Source organism: Bos grunniens, chromosome X (assembly GCF_055505025.1).
Source record: "Bos grunniens cultivar Pamir isolate PY7600 chromosome X, Bosgru_T2T1.0, whole genome shotgun sequence".
In the NCBI taxonomy this organism is placed as follows: Eukaryota; Metazoa; Chordata; class Mammalia; order Artiodactyla; family Bovidae; genus Bos; species Bos grunniens.
The window spans coordinates 51,483,609-51,507,225 of record NC_141194.1 but is presented as its reverse complement, the minus strand read 5'-3'; the positions used below and the strand labels follow the sequence as shown (position 1 = coordinate 51,507,225).

General features: G+C 46.3%; 1 protein-coding gene and 3 long non-coding RNA genes across 21 annotated transcripts in view; 3 read left to right on the top strand and 1 right to left on the bottom strand.

Moving 5' to 3' along the window:
• Nucleotides 1-57: 57 nt before the first annotated feature.
• Nucleotides 58-2,393, bottom strand: HSD17B10 (hydroxysteroid 17-beta dehydrogenase 10). 6 transcript variants are annotated; one of them, XM_086388656.1, is made up of 6 exons: nt 2,224-2,393; nt 1,826-1,990; nt 1,033-1,197; nt 784-912; nt 596-704; nt 58-396 (listed from the first exon to the last, which is right to left on the bottom strand). In XM_086388656.1, exons 1-6 carry the CDS (start codon nt 2,362-2,364, stop codon nt 206-208), a joined length of 900 nt encoding a protein of 299 aa, XP_086244782.1. In that variant the 5' UTR covers nt 2,365-2,393; the 3' UTR covers nt 58-205. The 6 variants fall into 6 exon arrangements, with proteins under 6 accessions (XP_086244782.1, XP_086244783.1, XP_086244785.1 ...); XM_086388657.1 differs by having other exon boundaries at nt 58-360; XM_086388659.1 differs by having other exon boundaries at nt 2,338-2,393.
• A 3,284-nt stretch (nt 2,394-5,677) lies between these two features.
• LOC147340326 (uncharacterized) lies at nt 5,678-10,207 on the top strand. Its single transcript, XR_015159321.1, has 3 exons — nt 5,678-5,927; nt 9,455-9,539; nt 10,038-10,207. It is a non-coding gene; the product is annotated as an uncharacterized LOC147340326 (long non-coding RNA).
• A 479-nt stretch (nt 10,208-10,686) lies between these two features.
• On the top strand, nt 10,687-12,725 carry LOC147340325 (uncharacterized). Its single transcript, XR_015159322.1, has 2 exons — nt 10,687-10,805; nt 12,180-12,725. It is a non-coding gene; the product is annotated as an uncharacterized LOC147340325 (long non-coding RNA).
• A 5,800-nt stretch (nt 12,726-18,525) lies between these two features.
• Nucleotides 18,526-23,617, top strand: part of LOC147340324 (uncharacterized) — a 76,866-nt gene continuing 71,774 nt past the window's right edge. For 3 of the 13 annotated variants that reach the window (XR_015159310.1, XR_015159312.1, XR_015159308.1), the window contains exons 1-3: nt 18,526-18,808; nt 19,588-19,682; nt 20,222-20,299. This is a non-coding gene — a long non-coding RNA (uncharacterized LOC147340324). Of the gene's footprint in view, nt 19,236-19,587; nt 19,683-20,221; nt 20,300-23,617 lie in introns of all 13 variants that reach the window. The other 10 variants (XR_015159317.1, XR_015159320.1, XR_015159315.1 and 7 more) reach the window with 7 other exon arrangements.

The following is a 23,617-nucleotide window of genomic DNA, read 5'->3' as shown; positions in this document are numbered from 1 at the left end:
ACCCATTCACATTTCTTCCCCATGCCAACTCCCCCAGCACACAGTGCTGCTCACTCCTCCGTGAGAAACAGAGACTTTATTAGGCACACAGGGTGACTGATAGGCAGAGGTTACAAAATGGCTACTGGGCTTCCTTCCAAACTGGAGTAGAGCACTCCAGGAGGGGGAAAGACAGAGGAACCTTTGTTCTCTCTGCCTTCCCCCTTCAAGGCTGCATGCGGATGGCCCCATCCAGCCGGATGACTTCTCCATTGAGGAATGAGTTCTCGATGATGGCCTGTACCAGATGAGCATACTCGGCAGGGTCACCAAGTCGGCTGGGGAAGGGCACCTGGCTGGCCAGGAAGTTGCGCACTTTATCTGGGAGGGTGGTCAACAGCGGGGTGCCAAATAGGCCTAGATAAGACAGCCAGAATCAGAGACCCACCCTCACTTTTATATCTACCTGGTCCCTCCTCACCGTAACTCTACTTGTGGTGCTTCCCTATGTCCAGAGATAGAAGGCTGCTGCTGTTTAGATGGTAGATACCTTCCCTGCTCAATTGTCCACAGATCCCACCCAATCCCAGGTGTGGCAGGGAGGGGATATGTCTACCTGGAGCAATGGTCATCACCCGGATACCCATGGGAGCCAGATCCCGAGCAATGGGCAATGTCATGCCCACTATGCCCCCCTTGGAAGCAGAGTATGCAGCTTGTCCAACCTGGAGAGGGAGTGGAGGTCATAGGGGGCAGGGCCCCCAACAAGTCACCAAGGTACAAGCCTTGTCCCCACTCACACACCTGGCCCTCAAAGGCAGCTACGCTGGCTGTATTGATGATGACCCCACGTTGGCCTCCCTGGTCTGGTTCGTTCTGGCCCATCTCACCAGCCACCAGGCGGATCACATTGAAGGTGCCTATGAGATTCACCTGGAGGACCAGAAGAGACATGATATAGGACTTGAAGCAGAGGTAGCCTTTTGTGGGTGTGGAGACACTCACAGTCAGATACTTCTTACTACTACCCCTGGAGAACCTCTAAGGCCTTACATTGATAACTCGCTGAAAGTCCTCCAAGGTATGGGCCTGGCTTTTCTTTAAGTTATATGTCTTGCTGGCCACTGCAATGCCTGCACAGTTGACTGCCACATCCACACGGCCAAACTTTTCTCTTGCTAGAGTCAGGGCTGCTTGCACATCCTTCTCTGAGGTCACCTTCAAAGGGAAAAGTGGAGAAGGTATTCATCTACCATCACACACATACCACTAAGTCATGCAGGGGGTTGGGGGCACAGGGCAAATCCAGTCTTCGAGTGACTGTGTAAGCAAGGGAGAGACCAAGGAAAGAAAACTCTAGAGTGAGACAAAGGTGAAAATGTTAGGTATTACAGAGCAGTGTTTCAAAACATCTTTGAAATCTATACCCTCTTTTGATAAACTTACATACCCCTGGAGATTCTCAACTGCTGTGGATCAGATAAGTTGTGAGAATTATTGATATGAATATAAACTAACTTTTTGGTACCCCTACTTGCTAATATGATTTTGTCAAACTTTACTTTCTGTAGTTTGTTTCAGGATAAGTTTTTTGACTTTGTAAATATTAAAATTACAGGGCACAATAACTCTACATATCTCCTTGAGGAGATTCTGATATGGCTAATCTCCAACCTCCCTCCCCGCCCTCCTCCCTGTTGTGAATCACAGCTTTAGAAATTCTTTATCCGGAGGCGTATGAAAACAGCTCAGACCAAAAGGGAAAAGGAGATGAGTCCATTGCCCACAAAGACAGGCACCTTTATGAAAAGGAACCCCATGGGAGAGGTGAGGTAACCCCACTTACGTCGGCTGGGGCAAAGGCGCAGCTCTTCCCTAACTTCTTGGCCTGGGTCTCCCCATCTGAGTTGGGCAGGTCCAAAAGTACAGCAGTGGCCCCCTGCCCCACCAGTCGCTCCGCTGTGGCCAAGCCTAGGCCTGAGGCTCCGCCGGTTATTAAGGCAACCAGACCCTGTGAAGAGGAGCTCGGTCAACAACTACACTGTGCGGACCACCCCCACCCATTCTCCAGGCTTCTGCGAGGGAGGCTCCCGGTCACCGCCGCGACTTGACCCAGATGTGCCTCCTCATCTTAACGATGGGACCCTCTGGGTGTCTCATCCTCAGACAGCCAGCCAGTGCACATCCACATCCAGGGCACATGCACGTGCCCCGGAGAGTTGACCTTCACCTCCCGAGCCCCACCGTCGCAATAACAGGCCTAGATAAGAGTGACGCTTTCTCCCAGCACCGATCTCTCCCCGCTGGTTCTATGGCTGCGCCGTCCCAGTGGGTGCAGAAGGGCGAAAACCCACTTACCCTCACGCTCCGACAAGCAGCTGCCATCTTGTTCAGGCCTCTCTACGGGCTGGACTGTCGGTGATTCGCTGCTTGGCCGGGGCGGAGCCGCGGGGCGGGGCCGGCGAGGTGGGCGGTCCGCCGCTCAGCCAATCAAGTGGGCGCTGGCCTCTCGCGTCACCCGCCGCGGGGGCAAGGCCGGTCCCGGCAAGGTCCAGGCAGAAAGTCTCTACACCCGGGGAAAAACAGCGAATAGCCGCGTCGCAACACTACCACACCCCCGGGCCTTTGGTCAGGCCTGCAGCTCTGCTGGGGGGAGGGGGACAGGAGATTGAGAATGTGTTCCTTACTCCTCGGAAAAAGCCTCCGTTCAAGTATAAATATATCGGAGAGACCTATATGCCAGCCTCTGTGTGGGGCACTAGGGATAATAGAAGAATAATAAAATAATCAGAGGAATAATAAAAGGTTCATGCCTTCCGAGAGGGAAGTTGGAAAGTTCAGTTGGAAAAAGAAGTAATTTCAGTACAGACACAGACAAAGGAAGGGACAAAGAACCAGATTCTAGAACCCAGGCATGGATATACAAAGATGGTGATTGTGAGAGCCACATACAGAGAAATATGTTGAGGAAGCGACTGAGAAGAACAGAGATGACCAACAGGTTCTCAGAGATACGGATGTGGAAAGCCATAACAAGAGAAACTAGAAAACGACATTCTGAGACAGCTGCTGAGAAACACAAACCCAAAGAGGCATAAGCAGAGAAGCAAAAAACATCTTTGAGCCTTTGGTACTGTCTTCTATGTCTAACCATCTATTTTAAACCCCAAAGCCCAGAACACACATTTCACATTGGACCTCAACCAGAGATTGTCATTTAAGACCCAGAACACCCTAAAACATCTTTTCACCAGTATCCTAATTATAATTCTGAGCCTACCTTATCTGACTTCTTTATATACTTCTCCCCAAACCAAGGTCTTCAGACCATAACTTTAGTCTACATTTTCAGCCTCATTGAGCTGTGTATTTCCTTTAAGTATCTCCCTATCTGGGTCCTACCCAGGAAGACTTCCCTCTGGGCCTCCTAAATGTTGACTTGCTACCACACTCATGGTCACTACACCATATCCATGAAAGGATTTAGTACCAGATTCACAATCTTTCAGACAACATGAAGTGCCCCCATCCCTCAGTGATAGCACTCTTAACGGAGCCAAATATGGCCCAACCACAGTGCCCTCTTTGTGTTCTTTCATTTTTAATTTTTATTCAAGTATAGTGTATTTTCAATATTGTGTTAGTTGCAGGTGTACAGCAAAGTGAATCAGTTATATATAAACATATATCCACTCTTTTTTAGATTCTTTTCCCATATAGGCCATTACAGAGTATTGAGTTTTCTGTGCTATACTGTAGTTTCTTATTGGTTATCTATTTTATACATGTTGTTGTTTAGTCACTCGGTCTGTCCAACTCTTTTGCGACCCCATGGACTGGAGCCCACCAGGCTCCTCTGTCGGTGGGATTTCTCAGGCAAGAGTAAGTATTGGAGTGGGTTGCCATTTCCTTCTCCCAGGATCTATGACCCAGGGATCGAACCCACATCTCTTGCTTGGCTGGTGAATTCTTCACCATTGAGCCACCAGGGAAGCTATTTTATGTATAGTAGTTTGTATATATTAATCCCAATCTCCCAATTTATCCTCCCACCCCAGCTGTGTTCATCTTTGAATTAGCTACTCTCTCTGCTTGGAATGCTCTCCTGATCTTTGCATGACTGTATTTGTTGCTGCTGTTGTTGCTATTGTTTGGTCATTCAGAACTAAGCTTCAATGTCACCTCCTCTCCCTCACCTTTCAAGCTGTGAGCCACTTAGTTGCTATTCCATTGTGTTGGAGGATGTCATCAAGAGGACGTAACCTCAGGTTGACCACAGAGCTGGACATTGGGACACTCCATACCCTGCTTATGTCCCTGGAATATGCTCACTGTTCCTACAGTTAGAGCTGTTTCAAGGACATAGTCTTGAGAGGGTAAGGTGGTGTTGGGACCATCTGGACTGAATACCACCTAACTGAATCCCATGAACACTTCTATATAAACTTTTAAGATTCTGGCAGATGCCTGTGGAGATTACTAGGTCTTTTGGTCACCCAGAACAAACCTTAAAAGTTCCCTTGCTCATTAAATCTGCCACCTACCAATCTGGAATGGTCTGCCTCTTTCTTCAGTCTCTCTTTGCCCTTCCTGTTCAGGGGCCAGTTTTTTGAATCAACACATTGCATATTTGAATTCTCTGCATAGTAATTACAGATCCACCATCTTTTTCCAAACGTGGGGCCAGATATGCTTTGGAATTCGAAATTTTTTCAATTCTGAAGACACATACCCTATATTACATAATTCTATATACTGCATATACTCTATGCATAATTACTAAAAAAAGTCTGGAGTGTCGCTTATAATTAAACATTAGTAGTTCTAGAGGCAAAAATATGAAAATTTACATTGAATGAATCAAGACTACAAATAGCCTTATGCTATTTCAGGTCAGGTTTTGTCACCTAATGAGTTTGGGCTCCAAAGTATGAAAAAACAGCCTGATACTTCCCAGAACTTTTAGCATTGTGGAATTATGCCTTAAGGATTTTGAGTCTTGTCTAACCTGGCCTTGTTTGTGTGAGTGAGTGTGTGTTCTCCGTGTGCTGGAAAGTAAACCCTGTGGCAGCAGAGTCTTGTCCTTTACCTCTTGGCTACCTCATGCTAAGAACACTGCCTGACATGTACTACACATTCAATATGAATTACGGAATAAATCGGTCAATCTTGGGAGAATTTGCAGGCCCAGCTTCATGAAGAATTATGCTCAGCTCCAAGGACCTTCACCTCCTTTCTACTTTAACCACCTCTGTCTAAACCACACTGTTAACCTTGTCATGTCCTGGAAAGATTCCCCCACGTCTACAAACTACAGCCTCTGACTCTGACCATGTTCTCCCAATCACCTCAGGTCTTCGCTCCACCACTTCTTTTATATCCTTGAACCCTGTTGATCTGTGGGCCTTTCTATTTTCTCCAGCCCAGCAGCTTCTTCCTACTTTTCTTCTGGACAGTGTAGATGCTCTCTCATTCCTCCTCTCTCTTTACCCATTCCCACCAGTGTCCTCAACCCATTATCCCTTGGCATCCTACCAATTCAACTCCTTGAATTTTCAGCACAGACTCTGATACCAGAGGTTTGGGTTTGAATCTCAGCTTCATCATTTGCTAACTGGATGACCTTGGGAAAGCTACTTGAATGTGCCTCTTTATCCTCTTCCATAAAATGGATATAATCAAAGTACCTCCTTTGTAGGGTTATTAGGAATATGGTGCCCTTTCTCGGATTTAACCTGGCTGAAACAACCTTGGCTAGGCCCCCACGAGGCGGAGCCCAAGCACAGCAGAAGCCCAACTCAGTGAAAGCTCCCGTGGTGGAAGCTGAACTCAAGAAAACCCAGCACAGTGGAAGTGACAAGAAGACCAGTGGGCTGGAAACTGGGACAACAAAAGCAAACTCGGCAGAAAGGTCACACAGCTCAGGTTCCAGAAGACCTCCGATTAAGGTAGGAGGTCCTCGCTCCTATGGCTGGAAGGACATATGGCTAACAAAATCTTAATTCCTTTATAGTCTCTCCTTTCTTGTTTCCTCGACACCCACCTCCCCCCAACCCCAACGAACAGGCGAGCGGCAGTGGGTGCAACTGAGGGACTCTGGCAAGGGCTACTCTACTTCCCAGTGTGTCCCAAAGGTTGCACCATCTGCTATGCCCTAGTAGCTGTTGCCCAAGTGGGTGAGGGTTCTTCTGTCCTTAATGTCCTTTGTGCCAAGGATCAGGCCAATGAAAATTGTGGGCACAGGTCAGGTATTTAGCATATTTTCTGACAGATTATGAAGGAGATTCCTTGGCACATTTTTCCCACTGCTTTTTCCTCCCATCCTCCAGCTCCTCTCTCCATGTATGCTACTGCTTACAAAGTATTAGGCAGGTCATCATCTTTCCATTTCTCAAAGTTGTGCTTGAAACCGTTTACCTAAGATTTGGGACTCAAACCCACATGGCAGGGACTCTGTGCTATGCTTAGTCACTCAGGTCAGTTCAGTTCAGTTCAGTCCCTCAGTCGTGTCAGACTCTTTGCGACCCCATGAATCGCAGCACGCCAGGCCTGCCTGTCCATCACCAACTCCCGGAGTTCACTCAAACTCACGTCCATCGAGTCAGTGATGCCATCCAGCCATCTTATCCTCTGTCGTCCCCTTCTCCTCCTGCCCCCAATCCCTCCCAGCATCTGAGTCTTTTCCAATGAGTCAACTCTTCGCATGAGGTGGCCAAAGTACTGGAGTTTCAGCTTTAGCATCATTCCTTCCAAAGAAATCCCAGGGCTGATCTCCTTCAGAATGGACTGGTTGGATCTCCTTGCAGTCCAAGGGACTCTCAAGAGTCTTCTCCAACACCACAGTTCAAAAGCATGAATTCTTCAGCGCTCAGCCTTCTTCACAGTCCAACTCTCACATCCATACATGACCACTGGAAAAACCATAGCCTTGACTAGACGGAACTTTGTTGGCAAAGTAATGTCTCTGCTTTTGAATATGCTATCTAGGTTGGTCATAACTTTCCTTCCAAGGAGTAAGTGTCTTTTAATTTCATGGCTGCAGTCACCATCTGCAGTGATTTTGGAGCCCCCAAAAATAAAGTCTGACATTGATTCCACTGTTTCCCCATCTATTTCCCATGAAGTGATGGGACCGGATACCATGATCTTCGTTTTCTGAATGTTGAGCTTTAAGCCAACTTTTTCACTCTCCTCTTTCACTTTCATCAAGAGGCTTTTGAGTTCCTCTTCACTTTCTGCCATAAGGGTGGTGTCATCTGCATATCTGAGGTTATTGATATTTCTCCCAGCAATCTCGATTCCAGCTTGTGCTTCTTCCAGCCCAGTGTTTCTCATGATGTACTCTGCATAGAAGTTAAATAAGCAGGGTGACAATATGCAGCCTTGACAAACTCCTTTTCCTATTTGGAACCAGTCTGTTGTTCCATGTCCAGTTCTAACTGTTGCTTCCTGACCTGCATACAGATTTCTCAAGAGACAGATCAGGTGGCCTGGTATTCTCATCTTTTTCAGAATTTTCCACAGTTTATTGCGAGCCACACAGTCAAAGGCTTTGGCATAGTCAATAAAGCAGAAATAGATGTTTTTCTGGAACTCTCTTGCTTTTCCATGATCCAGCAGATGTTGGCACTTTGGTCCGGTTCCTCTGCCTTTTCTAAAACCAGCTTGAACATCTGGAAGTTCACGGTTCACATATTGCTGAAGCCTGGCTTGGAGAATTTTGAGCATTACTTTACTAGCGTGTGTGATGAGTGCAATTGTGTGGTAGTTTGAGCATTCTTTGGCATTGCCTTTCTTTGGGATTGGAATGAAAACTGACCTTTTCCAGTCCTGTGGCCATTGCTGAGTTTTCCAAATTTGCTGGCATATTGAGTGCAGCACTTTCACAGCATCATCTTTCAGGATTTGAAATAGCTCAACTGGAATTCTATCACCTACACTAGCTTTGTTCGTAGTGATGCTTTTCTAAGTCCCACTTGACTTCACATTCCAGGATATCTGGCTCTAGATGAGTGATTACACCATCGTGATTATCTGGGTCGTGAAGATCTTTTTTGTACAGTCCTTCTGTGTATTCTTGCCACCTTTTCTTAATATCTTCTGCTTCTGTTAGGTCCATACCGTTTCTGTCCTTTATCGAGCCCATCTTTGCATGAAATGTTCCCTTGGTATCTCTAGTTTTCTTGAAGAGATCTCTAGTCTTTCCCATTCTGTTGTTTTCCTCTATTTCTTTGCATTGATCACTGAGGAAGGCTTTCTTATCTCTTCTTGCTATTCTTTGGATAGCAAGATGCTTATATCTTTCCTTTTTTCCTTTGATTTTCGCCTTTCTTCTTTTCACAGCTATTTGTAAGGTGAGAAATAGATTTACGGGACTAGATCTGATAGATAGAGTGCCTGATGAACTATAGACTGAGATTCGTGACATTGTACAGGAGACAGGGATCAATACCATCCCCATGGAAAAGAAATGCAAAAAAGCAAAATGGCTGTCTGAGTTAAGATTACAACCCCTTAATCCTACCGAGCACTGGTCACACTGAAGACCTTGGGAACACCCAACTCCAGTCCGTGGGTCCCAGGAGGTCGACCTGCGTTGACCTGCCTAGGGATCTGGTCCTCTGAAGGTTGTCACACCTCAACCTGCTCAGGGATCCGCAGTCCAGGGGTCCCAGGAGATCGACATGCCTTAACCTGCCGAGGGATCCAATTCTCAGGAGGCTGACATGCCTCAACCTGCCTGGGGATTCAATCTCCAGGAGGCCGTCATGCCTCAGCCTGCCTGGGGATCTGCACCCTGACCTGGGGACGCCCGGCTCTCAGGTTGCAATGGTACTGGGTAGGATAAGCTTCAGAAAGACTCACCCCTAAAGAAGTCCACCCATGGAAATAGAAGGAAGCCTATTAGTTGTGGGACTGTGCCTGGTCTCAGCAATAACTCAGGAGTCCAACAAGAACCCCATTGCCTTTCTGGAAAGTCTAAAAGAGTCCCTCCAGTTTACCAATTTGGACGTAGATTCTTACAAGTGACAGGTGATTTTAAAGGACAAATTCCTGTCCCAATGTGCATCAGACATCAGGATAAAGTTACAACAGCTACAGCAGCAGGACCCTGCTGCCTCTTTAGATGAGATGGTCCAGGCAGCCACCAATACCTGTCATAACAGAGAACAGGAGAGGGAGGCCAAGGCCCAGGAAAGGGAGAAAGGGAAAGAGACAAGGCATGCCCAGATGCTGGCCGCCCTCCAGGGAAACTCTGTGGCAAACCCTGAGTCCTTGAAGAACAAGGCACGAGGCAAATGCCCAATCTGTAGACAGGCGGGACATTTGGGCCAAACAGTGTCCAAACCATGACAGGTCTCCTAAAACAGCTTGCTACAAATGCCATCAATTGGGACATTGGGCAGCACTCTGCCCTCGGGACCCAAGAGCCTCAAGGTCAAGCACCAAGCCTTCTGTCATGATGGTTCAACAGGACTGAAGCCCCCCGCTCCACCCAGCCTGCCTGTCACAGATAACCATCGTGGAGCTGGAGCCAAGGGTGCAACTGGATGTGGCAGGTAGGTCCGAGAATTTCTTGGCTGACACAGGGGCTACATATTCTGTCCTGACCTCCTTCTCCTGAGCCTTCTCCTCCCAAACCTGTACCATTTTGGGTGCTATAGGAAAAGCAATTAGAAAAAGATTCACCTGAGCACTTGGCTGTTGGGATGGACAAATATTTTCCCACCAGTTTCTGGTGGTCCCTGGGTGTCCTACTCCCTGTCCTTCCCTATTGGGAAGAGATCTTTCCCTGCCTTCAAAATCTTGCAGCTATTGTAGTCCTGATAGAAGATGCTTTAAAACTCTCTCTTGGGGGCAAACTATTTTTACCACCCATCAAGTGAAACAACTCCTGAATGGGAGAGGCCATTTATGGATGTCTGATCAAAGGATCCTCAAATATCAAGTAGTGCTGATGGAAAATCAAGGCCTGACTATATCCCCTTGTGAGGTTCTTAACCCAGCTACCCTCCTGCCTACCCCTGAGGGCTCTCTCCCCTTTCACTCTTGCCTAGCAACCTTGGACCACTGGACAAAACCCTAGAGGGATTGTCAGATCTTCTGACCAATCCTGAGGAAATCTGGTACACTGATGGAAGCAGCTTTGTCTTGGATGGAAAAAGAAGAGCCAGATATGCAATAGTCTCCAATTTTGAGACCATAGAGGCTAAGCCTCTGCCACCAGGTACTTCAGCCTAATTAGCTGAGCTCATAGCCCTGACTTGAGCTTTAGAGCTGGGAAAAAGAAGAAGAGTAGCCATTTATACTGACTCCAAACATGATTTTCTGGTGTTACATGCACATGCTGCTATTTGGAAAGAAAGAGGCCACTTGACCACCCAAGGGTCCCCAATCAAATATGGTGATCAAATCCTTAGGCTCTTGGAGGCAGTCCATCTGGCCACTGAGGTTTCAGTCTCGTATTATAAAGGACACCAAAAAGGGAGCACAGAAGTGGCACAAGGAAACCAAGCAGCTGATCAGGCAGCTAAGAGAGCAGGATTACAGAACAATGACCTAATAGGGGTTGCCACCTTAGTTCCACAGACTAATTTGTCAGAAACTCCTTCATATACTGAAGGTGAGACTCTTAAAGCTAAGAGTGAGGGCTTTCAAGAAGATCATGTGGGGTGGTTCCACAAGGAAGGACTCCTTTTTCTGCCTGGGAACCTCCAATGGAAGTTGGTTAACTCCTTACATGCCACCACTCATTTAGGGGAGAAGGCCCTCCAAGGATTACTAGAAAGGTCCTTCAGAGGAACAGGCCTCCAGATGACTATAAGGTAAGTGGTCTCCTCTTGTCCCACTTGCCAATTAAACAACCCCCAAGGAGCTTGCAGACTCGAGCTGGCCCAGCCTGTCCAATGGCATGGGACCTACCCAGGAGAGGGCTGGCAGATGAACTTCATCCAGATGCCAGTTTCTCAAGGGTATAAATACCTATTATTCATGATAGATACATTCATAGGATGGATTAAAGGCTTTCCTACCCAAACTGAGAAGGCTGAGGAGGTGGTAAAAAAACTGCTCCCTGAAACCATTCCGAGATTTGGTCTGCTCAGGTCATTACAAAGTGACAATGGGACATCATTTACTTCTAAGGTCACCCAAGGGGTCTCTAAAGCATTGAGCATTGCTTATTATCTACATTGTGCCTGGAGGCTTCAGTCTTCAGGAAAAGTAGAAAGAGCCAACCAATTCTTAAAATCAGCAATAAAAAAGATAAACCAGGAGACCTCCCTGGGATGGAAGGAGGCTTTACCAATAGCTCTCCTCTGCACCCATGTTGCCCCTAAGGAACAGGTTGGTCTTAGTTCTTATGAGATGCTATACGGGAGACTTTTTGTTTATGTCAATAACCTCTTCCTAGATCCAGAGACTCAGACCCTCCAGTCTTATACCATGGCCATTGGGCAATTTCAACAAAATATATGCTTGTGGTGTGTCAAACAGGACCCAAAAGATTCTAAAGAGCCACCACTATATGGTCCAGAGACTCAAGTCCTAATTGAAGTCTGGAAAGTTGGGTCCCCAAAAGGCTCAACTCCAGCCCACATGGAAGGGCCCCTACCCTATAGTACTTTCTACCACCACAGCAGTCAAGGTACTAGGACATAATTCCTGGATTCACTACTCACGAGTCAAGCTGTGGAAGAAAACAGAAGAGGACACTCAATACACCTGTGAGCCCCTGGGAGATCTCAGATACCTATTCAGGACTACAAATGAGTGCCATTCTAATGAACACCCCCAAAATTAAGTTTCTGAGGATAAGATTTCTCAGGATAGCTCTAAAAAGCCAACACAGCTTGGCAGGGGTTGTACTCCAAAATAGACAGGAGATAGATCTCCTGATCCCTGAACAAAGAGGAACTCAAGCCACCTTGAATGAGACATGTTGTTTCTGGGTAAATACCACCAGCTAAGTTACAGAAAGTTTCAGAGTCCTCAAGAAAAACATTCAGATCCTACAGGATCTCAAAGAATGAGCTGGAGAGTTCTCAGGGTGGCTACAATATCTCTTTGGGGGATCCTTCTCCTGACGGGAGGGAATTTGGAATTGGCTAATGCCCCTACTAATCATTATCACCATATCGATGCTGCTTATGATTGCTCCATGTATTATTGATTGTCTAACCCGTTTTGTCTCTGCCCAGGTCAACAAGCACAACATGTGGTGCCAGTTCAACAAGGATATATAAAACTACAGCTGACCATGGAAAATATCACTCACCCTTATATGGACACCGCTATAAGGACTCTGAGGCTTGAGACTAGCAAGAGGGGGAGGCCCAATGCCCCTTGCTGTCCCAGTTCAGCAGGAAGTAGCCAGAGAGACCTTGATGCCCCATTCCCAAAGAATTGGGCCTCCCATCTCTTGAGGGGGGAATGTTAGGTAGTTAGAATAGGAAAAAGGAGTCCATAATGGCTGTGGCTAAAAGACAAAGAAAGGAAAAAGCCCGTGAAAATAGAACAAAGGAAGTTCGGAGGACTGGAGTGAGAACCTCAGGTGAAACAAACAGCCCTCCTGGCTAGCCCAATTTACATAGGGCAAACTCAGGGGGAGGAGAAAAAACATATAAAAAGAGGAGCCAAAATTGAGCTGGCTTCTCTTCTCTTTGTGTCTTTTGGGTCAGCCCACCCTCATGCCTCAAGGATGTATTTTCGTTTACTTGCCAAATAAAACTGAGCTGTAACACTGACCTGTCTGTCACTTCAAATTTTTGCTGTAGCAAGACAGAACTGAGGAAACTGCACACTCCCCTGACAGTAACAAATAATTTTAGTGTGAAAAGAAGTGAAAGTGTTACTTGCTCAGTCGTTTCTGACTCTGCGACTCCATGGACTGTAACCCATCAGGCTCCCCTGTCTATGGGATTGTCCAGGCAAGAATGCTGGAGTGGATAGCCGTTCCCTTCTCCAGGGGAGGTTCACAGCCCAGGGGCCAAACCTGGGTCTCCTGCACCGCAGGCAGATTCTTTACCATCTGAGGCATCAGGGAAACCACAATATTAGTATCAGTATGTCCCCAATACTGCCTGGGAGATATTTATACTAAAATTTATTTGTTGTTTATCTGAAATTCAAATTTCATTACTTAGCATCTTTTATCTCACCTGGTAGCACTACTGTGGGGAGTTTAAAGTCATATATTGTTGCTGAAAAGTAGTGTTGTACAGGCTGAAGTCAGACAATCATAATGCAGCAACTTATTGAGAGGCCTAGAAGTGAGAGAGAACCAGTCAAAGGGTTTAAAGCAAGGAGGGGGTAACATATTAAAATTTTAGCTTTAGGAAGAGGTTCCTTCTGGCTTCTTGGAGGCTTCTTTTAAGAGAGACAACAGGGAGATCTCACTAGTTATAATAGTACAGACAAGAGATTTTGGGTTGTGATAGGAGGAAGATAGAGAGGAGGTGCCAAATTTAAGGAGGATGTAGGCATTAGATCATCATAATTTGGCAGCTGGTTAGATGGAGTGAAGAGGGCATCATTCCCAGGGTCCAGTTTGGGTGTCTGTGAAGATGGTATTGCTACCAACTGAGATAGAACCTGACCTGCCTCTTGAGAAATCTATATGCAGGTCAGGAAGCAACAGTTAGAATTGGACATGGAACAACAGACTGGTTCCAAATAGGAAAAGGAGTACGTCAAGGCTGCATATTGTCACCCTGCTTATTTAACTTATATGCAGAGTACATCATGAGAAACACTGGGCTGGAAGAAGCACAAGCTGGAATCGAGATTGCTGGGAGAAATATCAATAACCTCAGATATGCAGATGACACCACCCTTATGGCAGAAAGTGAAGAGGAACTCAAAAGCCTCTTGATGAAAGTGAAAGAGGAGAGTGAAAAAGTTGGCTTAAAGCTCAACATTCAGAAAACGAAGATCATGGCATCCGGTGCCATCACTTCATGGGAAATAGATGGGGAAACAGTGGAAACAGTGTCAGATTTTATTTTTGGGGGTTCCAAAATCACTGCAGATGGTGATTGCAGCCATGAAATTAAAAGACGCTTACTCCTTGGAAGGAAAGTTATGACCAACCTAGATAACATATTGAAAAGCAGAGACATTACTTTGCCAACAAAGGTCTGCCTAGTCAAGGCTATGGTTTTACCAGTGGTCATGTATGGATGTGAGAGTTGGACTGTGAAGAAAGCTGAGTGCCTAAGAATTGATGCTTTTGAACTGTGGTGGAGAAGATTCTTGAGAGTCCCTTGGACTGCAAGGAGATCCAACACCAGTCCTGGGTGTTCTTTGGAAGGAATGATGCTGAAGCTGAAACTCCAGAACTTTGGACACCTCATGTGAGGAGTTGGCTCATTGGAAAAGACTCTAATGCTGGGAGGGATTGGGGGCAGGAGGAGAAGGGGATGACAGAGGATGAGATGGCTGGATGATATCACCGACTCGATGGACGTGAGTTTGAGTGAACTCTGGGAGTTGGTGATGGATAGGGAGGCCTGGCATGCTGCAATTCATGGGGTCGCAAAGAGTCAGACACAACTGAGCAACTGAACTGAACTGAACTGAGATAGAACAGATGTTGGAGGCAATGATTAAGTTTAGGATATGTGTTGGAGGTGCCTAAGGAACATCTGGTGTATGGGGACAGAAAATGATTGGCTGTCTCATTCTGAAATTCAGTGGAAAAAATGAGCCTAGAGAGTGGAAAGTCCTCAGCATACAGGCACTACTGAAACCAGGAGATAGATGGACTCCCCAGAAAAGGAACTCAGGGAGAAGGCCAAGAAGAAACAGCTAAGCAGAGGGAACCAGGAAAAAGAGGTGTCATGAAAGCTAAGGGGTAGTTTCTAGGAGGGAGAGTTGGTCAACCGTGTCAAGTGCAGTCAGAAAGTTCTGATTACACAAAGGCTGAAAAATGGCCATTGATTTGGGCAAAGGTAAAGTCATCATGACCTTAGGCTGGCATCACACAGGCTCATTTAGACATCAGTTCCATTTATACAAATGATAAACACTTGGTTAGCATGCGTCCTCAGCATGCTCTCAGATGTTCACTGAAGTCATTCTCACAACCCACACACTCCTTCAGAATTTAAACCATTCATTTGAATTGTGCCCCAACTCACTCAAATTATAGGCACATGTTCAGTTGCTCTCCACACTCATCTGCTGGGGTCCTTTATATTTGTCAGCGTCATCTCAGAGTCGGAGCTAGTGCCTTTGCCAGGATAACTGCAGGCACCCACAAGGGTTAAATGGATTATCCTGTGGTTTTTATCTCCCAGGAGTAAAGAAAAACCTTTGCTCTTCTCTCACCTCCGGTAGAGATAACCCTAACCTTAACTCTGGGTAATGCCGGATGTTGCTGGTTCTGTTGTCCCTGACATGCCTCTCGGCTCACCTCTGGCCCTCATGCACCCTTACTGATGAGTATCTATTGTGTGCAAAAGTTGAGTTCACTCTGTTCCCTATTTTCTAATTATCTTGAGACAGAGGTTCAAACAATAAAGAGAGGAGATGCTCAATGGCACAATTCCCCAAGGAAGTGGGAGAGGTTGAGACCAAGAGCCCAGTGGGAAGGGCAAGCCCAAGATAGGACTTCTCTTCTCTGAGACCCGAGGAAAGAAAGTAGGGGCAGAGACAAGGTTGGAGGTGACAAGAGAGGAAGTGTTCAGCTAATGGCTCCATTTACTTTAAACGCAATAGTTCTTAACCCAGGGTCCAGGGTCCTTTCAGAGTCTCTAGAGAGAATTTAAGGAGCCCATGGATTTGGGGGGGAAGGTTGCATCTTTATTTTCACTATCACTAACAGATATGTAGCATGTCATTATAGGAAATGTGGTTAACAAATTACAGTAGTATTAGCAGTACCTGTGGCTTTGTCACCAATAGAAATCAGATTTTCATAGCACATCATAGTTGTTTCAGGTCTCTCAAATTACATCACTATTTTGAAATTATGTTAGTCACTAAACCTGTTGATAGAGTTTGATATTTAATATATTAATAAAGAAGTACTTATATAACTATGTTATAGATATCTTTCTTATTTTAGTATTTGTAGTTCTTTTGTAATCTTTATTTATCTTATGCATGCATTATTCTGGGAAGGGTTTCTTTAGATTTCACCAGATTTCCAGAAGTGTCCTTAGCATAAAAAAAGGCTGAGACACTACTCTGAAGAGTAACAGTAGTTAATATTTACATAGCTCTTCCTAAAGGCCAGGTACAGTTTTAAGTATATTTTTCTTTTCCTTATGTAGTTGTTAACTCATTTATTCCTGTTAGGTAGTTAGAATAGGAAAAAGGAGTCCATAATGGCTGTGGCTAAAAGACAAAGAAAGGAAAAAGCCCGTGAAAATAGAACAAAGGAAGTTCAGAGGACTGGAGTGAGAACCTTAGGTGAAACAAACAGCCCTCCTGGCTAGCCCAATTTACATAGGACAGGCTCAGGGGGAGGAGAAAAAACATATAAAAAGAGGAGCCAAAATTGAACTTCTGGCTTCTCTTCTCTTCAAGTCTTTTGGGTCGGCCCACCCTCACGCCTGGAGGATGTATTTTCCTTTGCTTTCCAAATAAAACTGAGCTGTAACACTGATCCATCCATTGATTCAAATTTTTGCTGCGGTGAGACAGAACTGAGGAAATTACATACTCCCCCAATATCACTAATGAAAATTATTTGTTATTTAACTGAAATTCATATCAGAGTGGGGCTCTCTATTTTTTATTTTCTAAATATGGCAACCCTACTGCACGGATAACCACCCTGATGTTGAGATATTCCTCCTCAGGCTCCCATGGCTCTCTATGCCCACCTCTGCACCAGTACCTACCCTGATCCCTGAGAGTTCATGGTTGTATTCTGATCTCTGAATCCTTCATTTGCCATTCAGGGCCTGGCAAAGAACACAGTTTGTTGAGTGAATGAATGCATATGTGTGACATCCCAATAAACCTGCATCATTTGGTGGAATCAAAGTCTTGTGATCAGTACACTGCCTCAGTTCCACTTGTATCCACCTTGTCTTCACATGATTGACATATCGACCCAGCAGCCAAGCTGGTAGGAAAGCAGGAAAGGCAGGCGCAAAGGCTGAGAAGATGGAGCCAGCTGGCGCTGAAGAAGCTGGGAGTGACAGCCACCGCCCTCAGGGAGCAGGAGCCTGGGAGGAGGGAGGTAATGCAGGTGGAAGCATGCTTCTCCCTTGGGGCTCCTCATCACCCCTCCTCCAGGAGGTGCAAAGCACCCCTGCCCTGCACCTGGCCAGAGGCCAACCCAGGGCTGGCCCTCTCAGGGCCTCCCAGCTTTCCAGCCCTGGACCTAGACTAGTTTCTCCGACGATTTTGGTGGAGAATTCTCCAACAATTCTGGCGGAGAATTCTCCAACAATTCTGGTGGTTTAGTCACCAACTCTTGTCTGACTCTTGGAACCCCATGGACTGTAGCCTGCCAGGCTCCTCTGTCCATGGGATTTTCCAGGCAAGAATACTGGAGTGGGTTGCCATTTCCTTCTCCAGGGGATTTTCCTAACCCAGGAATCGATCCTAGGTCTCCTGCATTGCAGGCAGATTCTTTACCTACTGAACTATGAGGGGAGCACTGGCCCTCAAATCCCCTCCGTGCCCGCCTGGGTTGAGTTAGGAAAGACTCTGAACAGAACAAATGGGTGCAGGAGATGAGTCAGCCCAGGCGAGGCAGAGGTGCCAGTGAAAATCCTGCCAGTGTGACTGGGCAACACCCAGAAGTGGGGGGCACACAGGGCGGGGGTTCCTATTCCAAGTGTGAGGATTTAGAGGCACTGTCTGTCTGTGGTAAGTCTTGATCATGCACCTACTGAAGGGATGGCTGTGTGATCTGGGTCGAATTGTCTTCCTCTTCTGGCCTCAGTTTCCTCCTCCGTGAAGTGGGTCGAATACTCACTCTATCCTAGTGCATCATATCTAGTATAAAAGGTGGTCTGTCAGTAGTAACTGTCATGCGTAGTGCTTGTGCCCTCCACCCTAAGCCATTTGCACCATGTGAAACTGTCCCATTGGCGGGGATGTGGGACACGGTGAGGAGACCTTGATCCGTCATCACAGGGAGCCCAAAGATGGCTCAGGCCCTCGAAGAGACTGGCAAAGGGGCTCAGAAGGTAGGAACCCAGAGTCTAGCAAAGGGGCTTGGCAGGGGGCAAGTTCCCCTTTTATTTCTGCCACTGCCAAGTGAGGAAGAAGAGTCGCCTGCTCTGGAACCAAGGACTGGACGGTGATCTACAGGAGTCACCCATTCTAAGCAAGTCAACGGATTAAATATGATTTTTATTAACTCAGTCTTCTTTTTTTAGAGGGGTTGCTAGCTAAACGGAAGGATTCACACTAAGATTCCGATACGCGGCTGTCCTATAGTTCTGATCGAGTATGGGAAGATAAGACTCAGCGAGAAGGAGGGCAGCAGGGGCGCGGAGATGAACAGGTCTGGCTTTGCCAATACCCACCCACTCAGCACATCTTCCCTTCCGGAGCGGTTCGCGGCATCTGCGCATGCTCCTTCCGCCCCTGTCAGGCCCTCCGAGGGGTCGCGCTGTGCTCTGTGGAGGTGGGGTCTGCGCATGCGCGTCCTGCTCGCCCCGTTCTGCCGGAGGGGCGGGAGAGTCAGTTGTGGAACTGGCCAGTGCGATTGAGGGGACGACTGCGGCCAGACCCATAGGAAGTGACTGTTAGGAGATGTGGACAAAGCGGCGTGCGACAACAACAGGTCACAGAGAGAAGAGGAGGGGTGCGGCCGCCCGGGGCAGTTTAGGCAGGCGCAGAGTCCTCGACGGTAGCGCTTGTGGGTCCTCCTTTCTTCCGGGTTGCAGTTTGTGGTGCCCGCGGGAGGCAAAAAACCAGAGAACGGAACGGGGTGGGTGTGTTAGACCCAGAGGAAACCCCTCTCCATCCCGTCCTCACATCTCCGAGGCCTAGAGAGGACTCAATCTTAGGTCCATTGTACCCCATATCGTCCCCCTGAAGAAAAACTAAATTTGCACAGTAACCGCGCCAGACCCCACCCTCAGTCTTTCAGTCAGTTCCAAAGGGCTCACCCACACTCCGGGGGACTCTGAGTCGAAAAGGGGGTCCGTGGAACAGGGTGGGATTACAGCAATTGAAAAAATTGCTCTGGAGCCGTCTCTGGCCTGGGAAAACCGCTGCTTCCACAGATAAGCCGAGGGGAGCATTCGCGGGGCACAGAAGAGTGACTTCAGACCACAGAACAGGTAGTGTAGACTGAATGAGGTACGAATTGGCCCAGTGAAGACGGAATTATGTGCTAGTTGGCCCAATCTGAGACTGGGTTAATAACTGACTTCTGACCCCCAGACCCTTGTAAGGACAGCGAAGGGAGCCTTTGACTACTCCAGCTACAGGTGTGAAGTCACAGAGGCACTGGGGCTCTTGAAGCTTGATGCTTCTTCTGAATGAAGACGGCCCAGTCATATTAAGTAACATGTATATATGAGGTGCTGTTTTGAGTATATTTACTTTGTTAGGCCTCAGGACAACCCTATGAGGTAGGGATTACAATCACCCTCAGTTTACAGATAAGCATGTGAGTTGTTCTCTAATAAGGAGTAAAGCAGGACTTCACATTCAAGGCAGTCTGGCTCCAGAGTCTGCACTCCTCTAAGAGGACAACCTACAGATGTACACAATCTACAATCTGGGTAAGAGACCAGATAAGGGATACCCACTAAAAGGTCAAACTTGGAACTTATTCCCTGAGCACCTACTCTCACACTGCTGTGTTTCTCATACACCATTTCAGTATTCTCAATAATCTTGTGCAGAAGGAATTGCTTGGATATGGAGACAAAGAGATGTTCCATATGCTGCCCCAGATTACACAGATAGTAGTTGAACCAAGTTGATGAAGCAACTTGACTCACATAACAAGTTAACCAAGACAAATGACGAGACTAAAATCTAGGCCTCTTATCTGCCCATCTTGGGGTCTGTATGGTCAAGGATCACTCAAGATGGCTGTTCTCTTGCTCTGTGTACATCCCCTGCTGGACCAGTGCCTGCTTCACCTATACCCTACTCACATGACTGACTTTCCCACATACTTGCCCCAGGCCCCAGCTACTGACGAATGTTCTTATCAGTGGGGCAGTGAGGGGCGTGCTCCTCTGCTAGTTTCTGGTAACCAATGAGCCAACCTGACGTCAATTCCCCCTATAACTGGCAGTCTCCCCTTCCCCAGGGCGAAGACTGCAGCCATGTACTGCCCGTCATCCACAACACACAGTGAGGTGTCGCTCCAGGACCTTGCTTCAGACATGTAAGATCCCACATCCATTAAACCACTGATGTCTCTGTCTTGGGCTCTGGGCTTTTTCTTCGGTCTTGAAGCTGGGCATGCACAGGCCTTGTAGGCCTGCGGGGTAGCAGCCCAACAGGGTCGTTTTACTACATGCATTTTAAAAAAACATTTTTTATTTTATCTATTTGTGGCCGTGCTGGGTCTTTGTTGCTATGCACTTTCTCTAGTTGTATCAAGCGGGGACTACTCTCTAGTTGCCATGTGTGGACTTCTCATTGCGGTGGCTCCTCTTTTGTGGCGTGTGGGCTCTAGAATGCACAGGCTCAGTAGTTGTGGTGTGCGGGATTATTTGCCCCATGGCATGTGGAATCTTCTCAGAACAGGGATTGAACCTGTGTGCCCTGCATTGGCAGATTCTTAACTACAGGACCACCAGGGAAGTCCCCTACTATATGCATTTTAACAAACATTTATTTGTTCATTCAGCAAATGTTTGTTGTGCCAGTCATTCTTGGAGGCACTTAGGATTCAGCAGTGAACAAAATAAACATGGTCCCTTCCCTCTGAGGGAGGGTGAAGGTAGAGAGTGTAAAATATCAACAAAGCTAGACTTTAAAGCTAGACAGCAAAGCTAGACAGAGGATGAGATGGTTGGATGGCATCACCAACTCCATAGATATGAGTTTTGAGCAAGCTCCGGAAGTTGGTGATGGACAGGGAAGCTTGGCGTGCTGCAGTCGGACATGACTGAGTGACTGAACTGAACTGAGACTCTAAAGCAGTGAAAACAGATGTTGTTTAGTAAGTACTGACAGTAGGGGAAAAAGCTGGACTCCATTCCGATTTGTGCAGGGTGTTTTAAAGGGAGAATGAGAGAGGGAGAGGAGGAACAAGCAGGGGCTCAAGTAGAGTGAGGGAAGTGAAAAATTTTAGAAATACAGTTGGTCAGTGTAAGAGCGATTATGTTACTCAAAAACTGGGTTTGCTTCCTGGTGGGTGTCGAGCCAAAAGATACAACCGAGGCAAAGAGCGGGAGAAAGAAGGATTTATTATTACTTGAAGCAAGTAAGGAAAACAGTGGGGATTTTCCCCAAAGCAGTGTCTCCCTGAACAGCAAAATTGGGGAAGTTTTAAGCCGAGGGTAAATAAATATTCTATTAGGAGATTGCGTGGTGTGTGTATATCCATGGCAGGGTTGGGGTGGGGGGAGCTTGAGCAGTGGAAAATTCAGCATAGAACTGGGGCAAAAGTTGTCAGAGTCCAAGCTATAGTTGAAGCCATGATGGTCAGCAAAGGTCAACATCATCATCCCTTAGGTTCCAGTTGATCTGGTGATTGAGTGCTGGAGGTAGGTTTAAATTCTGCAAAACAGCTCAAGAAAGTGCTTCAGGCTAATCTTTACCTTTGAAACAGAACTGAGAGTCTTTACAGCTGATTCATTATCTTTGCTATTATTACTTCTCTTTCCTGACAACAGTTGTTTGTTCTTTTGTTTCCTTAAGATGTGTTCAAGGGCACATCTTCAAGGGCAATCATTGTGTCCAGGCTTAGATCACGAAATGGCTTAGGCCTAAAATGGCTTCTCTCTCTCTTTTTAAAATTGAAGTATAGTTGATTTACAATGTTGTGTTAGTTTCTGGTGTACAGCATAGTTATTCAGTTATATATATATATATATATATATATGGCATATTCTTTTCTATTATGGTTTACTACAGAATATTGACTATAGCTCTCTGTGCCATACAGTAGGACCTTGTTGTTTATCCATCCTATGTATAATAGGTTGCTTTCACTAATCCCAAACTCCTAGTCCTTCTTTTCCCTACCTCTCCTCCCGCTTGGCAACTATAAGTCTGTTTTCTAAGTCTGTGAGTCTGTTTCTGTTTCGTAGATAAGCTCATTTGTGTCATATTTTAGATTCCACATATAAGTGATATCATATGGTATTTGTCTTTCTCTTTCTCTCTCTCTCTCTCTCTTTTTTTTGGCATGCCTTGCGGCTTTTGGGATCTTCGTTCTCAGACCAAGGAACCGGGCTCCAGCGGTGAAAGTGCTGAGTCCTAACCACTGGTCCAGCAGATAATTCCCTTCTTTCTCTTTCTTGATATACTTCACTTAATATGATAATCTCTAGGTCCATCCATGTTTCTGCAAGTGGCATTATTTCATTCTTTTTTATGACTGAATAATATTACATTGTATACATTTACTACATCTTTGTCCATTCATATATCGATGGACATTTAGGTTGCTTCCATGTCTTGGCTATTGTAAATAGTGCTACTTTCTCTGAATATATGTCTGGGAGTGGAATTACTGGATCATATGACAACTCTTTTTAGTTTTTAGACTGAAAGCAAGTTTATTCAGGGAGATACATACTCTATTGACAGAGTAGGCCATTTGAGAAGGTAAGAGACCTTTTTAGTTTTTTAAGAAAACTCCATACTATTTTCCATATGGCTGCACAAATTTACATTCCCACCAACAGTGCAGGAGAGTTCCCTTTTCTCCACACCCTTTCCAGCATTTGTTATTTGTAGACTTTTTAATGGTGGCCATTCTGACCGGTGTGATAAAATGGCTTCTCTTATGTCAAAAAGCTGTATCTGGTTCTTTTCTTCTGGGGAGGCCCCTACCCTATTGGCTTACAATTAGGCCAGCTGTGTCTGTTAGCTGGCAATTATTGAAGTTAGGATTATTCTATCCTCTCATAGTTACTGGGAAGGAAACGGAGGCCCTATCCTTCCTTGATTATATTTCAAAGGACTGGCTCTCAGGACCTTGAGAAAGATGTTTCTGAGTCCTAGGAGATATATGTATATACATAAACGTATATGTATATATATGGGCTTCAGTGGTAAAGAACCTGCCTGTCAATGCAGGAGACACAAGAGACTCAGGTTCGATCCCTGGGTCAGGAAGATTCCCCTGGAGGCGGGCATGGTAACCCACTCCAGTATTCTTGTCTGGAGAATCCCATGGACAGAGGAACTTGGCAGGCTACAGTCCATAGGGTCCCAAAGAGTACATCTCAAAGAGACAGAGGAATTCACAATCAAAGAGACAGAGGAATTCACAATTGTAAGCCCTTTTTAGTAAATGCTGTAAGAGAGATCAGCGGCCTGTCATCAGGTGTTGGCTAGAACAAATGGTAGCTTGTTTTGACAAACCCTGAACTTTTTCAGACAGGAACTTAAAAGGAGGCTATGTCATCCAGGCACCCAGCCTTAGGCTGTTAGAAAGTGAAGTGAAAGTGAAGTTGCTCAGTCGTGTCCAACTCTTTGTGACCCCATGGACTGTAGCCTACCAGGTTCCACTATCCATGGGATT

What these genes read in the sequence shown, in the direction of transcription:
- HSD17B10 (XM_086388656.1), bottom strand. Translation starts at nt 2,364, where the DNA reads ATGGCAGCTGCTTGTCGGAGCGTGAGGGTAAGTGGGTTTTCGCCCTTC. An exon ending in CTAGGCCTGTTATTGCGACG is followed by an intron (nt 1,991 to 2,223) that starts GTGGGGCTCGGG and finishes TCCTCTTCACAG; the next exon opens with GGTCTGGTTGCCTTAATAAC. An exon ending in GGTGATGACCATTGCTCCAG is followed by an intron (nt 397 to 595) that starts GTAGACATATCC and finishes TGTCTTATCTAG; the next exon opens with GCCTATTTGGCACCCCGCTG.